The sequence below is a fragment of the Hippopotamus amphibius genome, chromosome 8 (genome assembly GCF_030028045.1).
Source record: "Hippopotamus amphibius kiboko isolate mHipAmp2 chromosome 8, mHipAmp2.hap2, whole genome shotgun sequence".
In the NCBI taxonomy this organism is placed as follows: domain Eukaryota; kingdom Metazoa; phylum Chordata; class Mammalia; order Artiodactyla; family Hippopotamidae; genus Hippopotamus; species Hippopotamus amphibius.
This window is the reverse complement of record NC_080193.1, coordinates 76255930-76266661: the sequence shown is the minus strand read 5'-3', so window position 1 is coordinate 76266661 and position 10732 is coordinate 76255930. Positions and strand designations below refer to the sequence as shown.

The window sequence follows — 10732 nt, the reverse complement described above, 5'->3', positions numbered from 1 at the left end:
TCATGAGAATTTTCAACATTATACTCTAATCATAAATGAAAGAAAAGGAAGAGCTATTAGATTCTTTAAATTAATGTGAACTGTGGTAAACTTTAGCATGTAAAACTATTGTTGATATTTTTTAATACCTACTCATGTAAAGTTTCTTGTTGATGGAGAGTGTTAAGAATTTCAAATATTTTTTTTTGGGGGGGGGGCGTGTATGTGTGTGAAATATGTCACATAAAGTGCTCACAACACAAGTGACGAAAAAGCAAATCTTCCAGTCACCATCACCAGGTCAGGAAGGCTGGTGCCCTGTGGTGTATTTGAAGGGGTGCATCAATTGCCATTTCAAGCATAAACTCTGATGTGAAAAAGGCTGTTTGTAAAGCCAAATAAAATTGTTTAGTAGGGATTTTTAAAAGATTCTATTTGATCACTTTAAAAACTCAATATTTTCCCTAATTAAAAAAATATATATTTTAAAATTTACATATATTTTAAAAATTTACATATGTTTTAAAAAATGTATATATATATATATATATATATATATATTTTTTTTTTTTTTTTTTTTTTTTTCACTAGGGCTCTACAGATGCTCAGAATCCCTGCCAGGACCTCTACCGCCTTACATGCCTGCGTGTCAAAGGCTGGTCCTGGGTCTCGGGTGCCCACAGCCCCGGGATACAGACCCGCCCTGGGTCAGCAGCCCCCAAGGCAGTCATAACAGAGCCCATCCCAGCAGGGGCAGATCAGCCTATGCAAGAGTCTTCTCAAGGCTTGGCTGATGTAACAGCCATCGCATCAGCCTTCCTTAGGGAGAGTGACGACTGTACTTGTTTTTACCCTCTTGTTAAAAATGCTGATGTATTTCTTTATTGTCAAGCTTCTTTTTCTTTTCTTTCTTGTATTTCACAGAAAAGCCAGAGCCCCCGAAGTGGCGCTGGTGTCTTACCACCAGGAGAGCCACACGTTTGTCTTGCTTGTTCTTTTTTCTGCTTGCTTATTTGTTTTTAGTATTTTTAGTATGTTTTGGAAACATTTCAGTGAGTGTTTGAAACTCAGCTCCCCCTTCCCCGCGCTCCCTGCGGGCGCCTCCCTCTCCCAGACCTCGCGACCAGTGGGTGCCACCCACAGCCTCGAGGGCGCGTGGGTGTCACCCGGGGGCGCTCGGCTCCCCCACCCCCAGTCTGTCGCGAGCGCCTGCACTCAGGGCACTTCGGGGGGACGAGAGAGGAACCGCCAGAACGGTAGTGAAACTTTTTCCCGCTGCGGTTCCCCGGTGGACCGCAGGGTCCCCGGGAGCCAGCAGAAAGGTCACAGTTAATCCGAGGGTCCACTCCCCGTCCCGGGAAGCGCTCAGCTCCCGGTCCGGAGCCCCGGGGAGTGGCGAGAGGGTCGACGTCCCCGGGAGGCTCAGACACCTGTGGCCTCCGGCCTGGAGGGCGGTTCCCGAGCCCCAGCGCCTCCTTAAAGCCGCGGCTCCGCCCTGCCCGCCTCCCTCCCCCGCCCACGGTTCCACCCAACAGCCGGGTCCCCGCCGCCTAGGCGAAGAGTCGCAGAGTCGCGAGTCGGCTAGGAGCGCGCTGTCCGCCCAGTCCCCGCGTCCCCGGATCCACCGTGGCCATGGCCAGCGAAGAGCTGGCGAGCAAGCTGCAGCGGCGACTGCAGTGGGAGGAGGGGGACTGCGGGCTCCAGCCTGCGCTCCAAGCCACCCCAGTCCCCGAGCCCCAGCCGCAGCCACCCGCTAGGGCGCCCACCGCCAGAGCCGACGCCGAGCTGAGCGCGCAGCTGAACCGACGGCTGGACATCAACGAGGGCGCGGCGCGACCCCGCCGCTGCAAGGTCTTCCACCCCTACTCCGAGTTCCCGGAGTTCAGCCGCCGCCTCATCAAGGACCTGGAGAGCATGTTCAAACTGTGAGCGCTCCGCGCCGCCCTGCGCCGTGCGCCCCCAAGGACCCTGAGCCCGGGGAGGGTGCCGGTGGGTCAGTCTTTCTGGCTGGGAGTCCCGGGCCCCGCTTGGGTGAGACAGGGTGGAATAGTGCAGGGGTTCCAAAGGTGTCTTTAGCATTTTACCCAACGTCCGCCAGATCCGGCGCGCCCCGAGTGATCCCGGCGCGATGGGGGATCCAGCTGGGCTGGGACACCGAGAGCAGAAGCTGCAGTTCTCCCTGACCCAGGTCAGAAGTTCCCCTCTGGCAGCCAAGCCCGAGCCTGGGGTTCCCGGGGCGCGGCGGCGGGTTCCGCCTCCTCCGCAGCCTGGCTCCGAGATTTGCCCAGGGCGCAACTTCTAGGAAACCGAGACGCACCGCGCCTTACCTGCCAACTTTAACTTCGTCTCCCGAGGGAGAAATTAGTCTCGTTGTCCTTTGTCTTTTAAAACAATGAAAGAAACTAATCCTTGGCTGCAGCGCGGGGCTGGATGTACCAACAGAGACCAAGAACTCGGAGTTTGTTAAACTCTTCGCAAAAGATCGGTACGTTCTTGGAACGAGCGCTTTTGGGGAGCCTCTTGGGAGCGTCGCCTTGGCTGTTTTCCTCTTGCCTCTTGGGCAGGAGGCGTCCTTCGGAACCGGAGGCAGCTGGCAGCTGGTCCGGCGGGGTCTCATTGCAGTCCTGCAGTGTCAGCCCGATCGGGCGAGGGAGCTGCTGGCGAGCCCCAGCCTCGGGCGGTGGAGGCAGCGTAGAGAGACCCCAGTAGTCGGCCTTGTGTCCTGGGATCTCCCTGGGCCTCAGTTTCTTCATCTGGAGAGTGGGGGAAATAATCATCCCTGCCTTTTAAGGCCATAAAGTATTTTGCACACCGTAAGCTCCTAACTGAGCTATTAATATTAGTTCCAGAATTGGGCCAAGACCGGAAAAATGCCTGGGGGAGCGGAGGCCGCCGGCCAGGTCATGCTTGGGGCGGTTTAAAAAGCGCTTGGAATGTGTTTGTCCTCCCGCGTGGAGGTTCTATTTAAAGGCGCTGTGGCCTGCGCTGTGTGGCTGGAGCCTGGGCCCCTTCCTGAGGCTGGGCTGTTGTCCAGCTCCAGCCCCTGCGCGGAGGTCAACTCATCTCCTCCGCTTCCCTGACACCCCGACTTCCCTGTCCCTTGGCTTCCAGGCACTGTTCTCTGGTGTTAACATCTGGTAGGTCTAATTTGGGCCATTAAGGAAGGCTGAGTTGAGGCAAAAAAATGCGACTGGGCCCAAGACAGAAAAGTGAATGGTGTGTCAGAGCCCCTTTGATTTATGTGGGGTTATGCCTCCCCACCCCCCATACTGCTCCCCCACTGGCTGCTTCCAGGCCCCGGCAGTTCCTCCCAGTCCAGCTGGCTTCAGAGAGAACATCGTGGCGACCTTCATCTTCCCGGCGCTTTGGGGTGATTTGGATTTCTTTCATTTGTTTATTTTTATTACGATTATTTTTTTCTGTGGAACAATTCTCTGAAAGGATGTTTGTTGGCTGCCTAGGAGTAATAAAGGAGTCCATACAATCAGAGGGGTTTGGGCGACCAAGCAAAGTGGCATAGGTGAGGAAACAGATACTGGAAGAGGGTCAAGCTAAGGGAAGGCAGTGTGTGGTCTGGGGTCCCACAGAGCTGGCAGTCCAGCCCAAGCATGGGACTTCTTTCTCCAGAGCTACTGTGTCAGTCACAAGTCTAGGATGGGTTTTCTGTCACTTGCAACCAAAGTTGGCATAAACGAAAAAGGGATTAATGGACTCATAAAACTGAAAAAGGGCTGCTGTCAGGTACGGCTGGATCTGGGAGCTCAAATGATGCCATCAGAGCTTAGTTTCTTTTTCTTAAGCCAGCTTCCTCTCTGTTGTCCCCATTCTCAGGTGGCTTATCCCTGGTGGTGGCAGTGTGGCCACAGCAGCTCCTATAAGTCCAGTGGGAAGAGTAACCACAGCAAACGCCTTATTGTGTGTGTGTCTTTTGTAGCTTTACTATTGTTTCATATTAGCTCTGAACCAATTGCTGTGACCAGGGGAATTCGTTGCTCTGATTGGCCAGGCCTGAGTCATGTGCCCCACACCTGAGGTGACTAGCAGGGGCACTGGCAATGGGGATCTTGCTGAGGAAGGGGGGGATGTGTGCTGGTGGTAAAAGTACCACCTTCCCATGAGGGCCAAGTAGGGCCACTGGGGAAATGATGCTTTCCTCCCACGACAGGACAGTGATTTGGAAAGCCCCCCCCCCCCCCTTAAACCTAGTATCAAGACCCAATTATCCATCATGAGTTTGGGGAGGGTGGGGACATAGCCCCCTTATTCCAGAGTCATTAGCTGTGATCAAGGGCAAGTTGTTTGACCAGTTCTGTCTTTTCATCTGTAAAATGGGGGCAACCCTTTGTTTCAAGGGTTTGGTGAGAACTGAGTGAGAGGAGTGGGTGACGAGTGCCAAGTCGGCATGTGACATGGAACAGGGGCCTTTTGCTGAAGGCTGTCCCCCAACTTTGGCTCCAGACTCCGTGTCCATGTCCACAACGCTCCCCACCCTGCCATGTCTTCAGGCTTCTGCTCTACCCACACCCAACCCCCCTGAGCTTCCACAAAGTCAGCCTCCTCCACCTGAGCCTCATGGGGTTCCCTGCCCAGTTTCTTCACCTGGGAAGCAGCTGAAACTTTGCTCTCCCTACCCCACCGGGGTCAAGAACTCCCCAGTCTGGGAGATTTTGTCACTGGGACACCGCTGAGACAGCTCTGCTTTTGGTCCTCATCCATCCTCGGTACCTGGCACGTGGCAGTGACTCTAGTTGATGGACAACCCCTCATCTCATGGAGGGTCCATGATGGACCTATGGTTAGTAGGTCAGACCAGCCCTCCTGGCACTCCCTGGACTCCCTACCATCCTGCCACCTCGTGCTCCCTCCAGGCAGCCAGCGGCTCCAGGAACCTCTCTGTCTGAGCCCTGCCAGCCCCAGGGGCTGCCTGTACCCGCTGCCCCTGCCCAGGCTGCAGTAGGCTGTGGGCCCTCTCCTGCCCAGGAAGGCTGCTGTGGGGCTTGGCATTTGGGGATTTGCCACCTGCTGGCCTGGCAGTGCCACCTGTCTTGTACTTGGCCCTCTGCAGCTGATGAGATGATGCGGTCCCAGCGTTGCTCGCATCTCAGCCCAGCTTTCCTGCTGGCCCTCTTTCATGTTTTCCTCTTTCTGCTGTCCTACACGACTTTAAAAAAAAAAAAAATGCATGACAAAAAAATTTTGTTTAAAAACTACATCTAGGTAGGTTCTCTTGAAAACCTCATTTTTGCTCACATCCCCTTCCCAATGTGCACTTTTGCATTGAACCTTTTCTTTTTTAAAATTTTAAAATAATTGCTTAATTAATTAATTAATTTATTTATTATTCGTTGCTGTGTTGGGTCTTAGTTGCAGCATGTGGGATGTTTTCTTGCGGCACGTGGGTTTCTCCCTAGTTGTGGTGCCTGGGCTTAGTAGTTGCGAAGTACGGACTTAGTTGTCCCTTGGCGTGTGGGATCTTAGTTCCCCTACCAAGGATCGAACCTGTGTCCCCTGCTTTGGAAGGCAGATTCTTAACCATTGGACCACCAGGGAAGTACCTGAACGTTTCTTGCACATGTTTTGGCCACTTTCTGAGGCCTGGGCAAGGAAACTGCTTTGTGGGGGCCTCCCAGGTGCCTGTGCTTCCTGGAGGAGCCCTGGGCATGCCCACCCCTCCCTGGCTCTTCTCCCTGCCCTGTGAATGTGTCATTCTGGCACCCTGTCCAGCCAGCAGCTGGGTCGTTGCCACGCATCTACCCCGAAATGAAATGTCTCTTCCTCCCTTTTTCTTTTCCCTTTGGTTTTCATGCATAAATTTAAAAAAAATCATGTGAAAAATCTGAAAGAACACATAACACATCAACTTGTTTTCTATGCTTTCCACATTTTATCCATTGCAGAAGCAGTGTTGTGAGGCTAAGAGCATGAACTTGGAGCCAGGCTTCCTGGATTCAGACCCTGACTTTACCACTTGCTACTTGGGAGGTTACTTTGGGCAGGTTACTACTGAAAAGCTCTGTGCCTCAGTTTCTCCTTCTGTCAAGTGGGGAGAGAATAGTACCTGCCTTGTGAGATTATTGTGGGGATTAAATAATGTATGTGAAGCAGTTCGCTCAATGCTTGGCCCATGATGAGGCCAGTAAGTTTGAGTCACTAATTTTCACTGTAATTTTGGTGGATGTGCAAATTGTGTGTTGTCCTTTTTGTTAAATAATTTACAAACACTTTGCAATGTCTGGTTTCTCCTTTGAAGTTGATTTCACCTGCAGCTTGAGCTGTGGAGTGGGGACGTGGCCACTTGGTGGGTAATTGGTCCCCCCGGGACTGTGCCCAGGGCTCTGTTGAGGGGACTTAGCTCCACTGCTGGGTGAGTGGATGAGTGTCCCAGGGCTGCTGTTACAAGGACCACAAGCTGGTGGCTTAAAACAGGAGAAATGTATTCTCTTACCGTTCTGGAGGCTGGAATCTGAAATCAAGGTGTCAGCAGGGCCTTGCTTGCTCCAAAGGCTCTAGGGAAGGACCCTCCCATGCCTCTTCTAGTTTCTGATGGTTGCCAGCAAAGCTTGGCATCCCTGTCTTATAGACGCATCGCTCTAGTCTCTGCCTTGATAGGCATATGGTGTTCTCCCTGTGTGTGTCTTCACATGGCCTATTTATTTATTTATTGGCTGTGTTGGGTCTTCATTGCTGCACATGGGCTTTCTCTAGTTGTGGCGAGCCGGGGCTACTTTTCATTGTGGTGCATGGGCTTCTCATTGCAGTGGCTTCTCTTGATGCAGAGCACGGGCTCTAGGCATGCAGGCTTCAGTAGTTGTGGCACGTCGGCTTTGTTGCTCCACGGCATGTGGGATCTTCCCAGACCAGGGACTGAACCCATGTCCCCTTCCTTGGCAGGTGGATTCTTAACCACTGCTCCACAAGGGAAGTCCCCACGTGGCCTTCTTGAAAAGACGATAGTCCTTGGATTTAGGGCCCACCCTAAACCAGTATGACTTATTTATTTATTTATTTATTGGCTGCACTGAGTGGTTTGTGGGATCTTAGTTCCCCAACCAGGGATTGAACCTGGGCCACGGCAGTGAAAGAGCTGAGTCCTAGCCATTGGACTGCCAGGGGATTCCACAGTATGACTTTATTTTAACTCAGTTTATTACATCTGCAAAGATCCAAATAGGTCACGTTCTGAAGTTCTGAGTGGCTATGAATTTGGGGGGGATCCTCTTCAACCCATTACTGGCCCTGGGCAGAAGTGCTCAGTCCCTGTGGCAGCATGACTGTTTCCTCCTCACCTCCTGGAGGAGTGTGCTGGTGGTGACAGGCGGAGGCCCTTCCAAGCAGGACCTTAGATTTAGGAATGTCAGAGTCTTAACCGCTTTAGGTTGTTCAGGTGATTTAGGAATGTCTGAGACGTACCCAAAGCCAGAATGATTCCTACCCCCAACAGAAGGGTGGTGGGTCTTCCCAAAGCCCAACCCTGATTCAAATGGAGCTGCCATCTAACTGCAAAGGGACAAAACCAACAGAAACCCCCCCACTCGTGCCAGGGGTGCCCTTACTTTCAGCAAGGATTTCACTTTTAATCAGTGTCTAGATGCAGATTCTGATGTTGCCTTTGAGTTCACTCAGAACCTGGCTTGACTGGAATAAAGTATGCCCTTTCTCTTTGCTCGGGGCTATATCGCTTCATGAAGACACCACAAAACATACTTTGATCTTTCAAATTTCATTTTCCTATGTAAAAGTATTTTGCTTAGGGATTTCTTACATTTCCAAGGTTTAAAAAACCCTGAATCTCTTCCAGCCTGTGAACACATCGGGTTCTTGGAGCAGGGGTCATTCGTCCTTGTATCGTTTGGGACCTACCACAAATGAGCCTGGTGTGTAGTAGAAGAGAGAGAATTTTCTAATGCGTGTGGGAAGCCAGAGGCGTCACCAGCCTGGCCAGAGAAAGTTCCCTCTCCATTTCCAAGCGTGTTACTGGATAGCCTGGGCCAAGAGAATAGTGGCCTGATTTTAAACGAAGAGTGAGAAGGCCCCAAAGAAACTGACTCTACAGTGTGTGTCCAGGGCTGTAATACGAGCTGGTGGAGCAGTCAAGGTTAGACAGGAAATTTTAATTACCCTGGGCTTATCCAGGGCCCCTTTCAAAGGGAGGTAATGAGGGCAGCCACTTACAGGCAGGACCCAAATACAGCATCTTAAAATGCAGCTGTGATGTTTTTGCAGCATACTAAAAGCTTGTGTTTCAATTCCCCAAAGAGAGGGTGGGGAGAGGAGCCTTTGGCTATGGGAAAGCTGTCTTTTTATTCAGAAACCAAAATGGTGACATCATGGATGTCCTGCCAGCACCTGACTCCTCATCACCACTGAACCCCGAAAAGGTCCTGGAATTCTTCATTTCTCATCTCCCCTACCCCCACTTTCTTTTTCTCCTCCCTAGACTTTTCTCTGAGGGAGGGAGGAAGGGGTGTGGACTTGGAGGGCTTGGAATTCGCCAAAGGGGTGAAGGGAGCCCTGTTAATGAGGTTTACTGGGGAGATAGCCCACCCACTTTTTGTTTTTTGGGTTTTTTTTTTTATAAATTTATTTATTTATTGGCTGAGTTGGGTCTTTGTTGCTGTGAGCGGGCTTTCTCTAGTTATGGCGAGCAGGAGCTGCTGTTTGTCGTGGTGGGCGAGCTTCCCATTGCGGTGGCTCCTCCTGTTCTGGAGCATGGGCTCTAGGTGTGTGGGCTTCAGTATTTGTGGCACACAGGCTCAGTAGCTGTTGCACACAGCCTCAATAGTTGTGGCGCACGGGCTTAGTTGCTCCATGGCATGTGGGATCTTCTCAGACCAGGGTTCGAACCCATGCCCCCGGTATTGGCAGGTGGATTCTTAACTACTGCGCCACCAGGGAAGTCCCCCCACTCACTCTTATCTGTATCTTTCGAGTGAATTGCCTTATAGACAGGAAAAAGTGGATGGAAATAACTGGAAGTTAAGTGCTTTCTTCCCCCTTAGAGAAAGGCGAGGGCTTCTGACTCTGCTGATTGTGTCTTTAGTCCACAGTGATCCACCTTTGAGTTGAAATTCCCTCACCTGCACTGGATTTTGCTCATTTGACTGTTCTGCTTGAAGGTAGGGCAGGAGAGCCTAGGGCTTGTCTGAATTCCTGGTGGGCGGTCAGCCAGAACCCAGGCCGGCTTCTGTTTGGGGCCTTGGTCTCCAGCAGAAAGATGCTGTGACTGGGAGTGATTTCTTAGTGGTTTAAGCACTGGTTATCTTTGCCCAGCATGTGATGAAGGAGGTGCCACCATTTCTGGAAGGTTTATCTTTGCAGAGAGTTTCCTTTCTCCTCATTCCTTGCTCCTCACCTCCTCTCTCCGGGAAGCCTCCTCCACTCTCCTTATTACAGAGCATCACATTTTGTGAGAATTCAAGTAACTTATTTAAATTTCACATGATGCAAAAAAAGTCCTTTTCCCTTTCTCCCTTGAAAAATTAGTTAAGTGCCTGGTTTCAAAGCTTTAAGGTCCAGGGGACTCTATTTATACTCTTAACCCTGTAAGACCTCCCCGCTCCCCCCGACTAACTAGTAAATAGCAATACCTTCTTCCATTGAATTTGGGGGTTTGGCGGACATGGGCTGCATCATGCATGGTTGTACAGTGTGGCTGAGCCAGTGACCTCTAAGCATGTGTCGAATGAATCGGGTCTTGGGAGCCAGTGGCTGCCAGGCCTGTCCGTGACTTGGGGAAGAGACATGCAGTGCAGGAGCCCAGCACTTACGCTAGCTTTAGCACAGCTTACTATTAGCTTCCTGCTTCATGAATATCTGTGTATCACGTGCACTCTCGCAGGCTCACACATGCCTACAGGCCTGCTCACACGCACACTCACTCTCACACACTCACAGTGCTTGGCCTCCTCCCCATCATATAGTCCTCCTGGAACAAGCCTCTGCAGCCTCCCCCCACTTCTGTGTCCCTTGAGTGTTGGTAATCGAAGGCCACCGCTGGTCCTAAAATGCTCCTTGGAAGGCCTGTGTGCAGGGATACCTGAATTGTTGGAGCGTGGACTGTGCCGTCCTGCAGGATGAAACCCGACCTGTGCTCAATGGCCTGTCAAGACACGCCCCCTAGTGAATCCTTCATCGGTTCCAAGGCTGCACGGACCTTCTGTGACCCCTTTCCCACTGCTCCCGCCCCCCAGCTTCCATGGCTAGCCCTGTCTGTGCATTGGCTGATGTCTGCTCCTGCGACACCATGCTGGTGATAATGATAAGCCTCTTACCTGTTGTCATTCAATTTTTTCATTCATTCCGTGGAGCACCTGCCAGGTATTGGGATTATACAAATTGATCTGGAGGGGTTTCTGCCTTTGAGAAGATCAACAGACTCTGAACAGTGGGCTGCATTTAAGGTAATGCTTCTTGACAGGGAAGGATGCAAATCCTGGAAAAGCCACCCACCGTCCGCGGATGAGACACCGCGGGTAGCCCAGCAGACCCTGGGAGTCTGCTGTGTTCAAGGCAGGGGGTCGTGGTCTTTCTGGACACAGCTGGTGGGAGCAGACAGCCAGGACTGGGGAGGGCTGGCTCCTTTATGGATCAAAGGCCTTGGGGCCGAGGCTTTTGGAGCCAGAGGATGGAGGCTGAGAGCTTGAAGTCTGGGGGCAGAAGATGGGCAATGAGGGTGCAGTGAAAGGAAGCTACAGCCTTGGTTCAGTGTAGGGAAGAAAGCACTTTCTCATGGTCGGAGTTGTTGAGAAATGGA

The 10732-nt window shown here is 51.7% G+C and overlaps 1 protein-coding gene across 2 annotated transcripts in view; it reads left to right on the top strand.

Moving 5' to 3' along the window:
• The first annotated feature begins 1542 nt into the window (after positions 1–1542).
• The window catches only part of EFHD1 (EF-hand domain family member D1), a 45705-nt gene continuing 36515 nt past the window's right edge, over positions 1543–10732 (top strand). Inside the window, exons 1-2 of one of the 2 annotated variants that reach the window (XM_057745817.1) lie at positions 1737–1904; positions 2379–2464. Coding sequence is in view for 1 of the 2 variants with exons in the window: in XM_057745816.1 (XP_057601799.1) it covers positions 1612–1904 (293 nt within the window). In the remaining variant the exon portion in view is untranslated. Of the gene's footprint in view, positions 1905–2378; positions 2465–10732 lie in introns of both variants that reach the window. The other variant, XM_057745816.1, reaches the window with a different exon arrangement.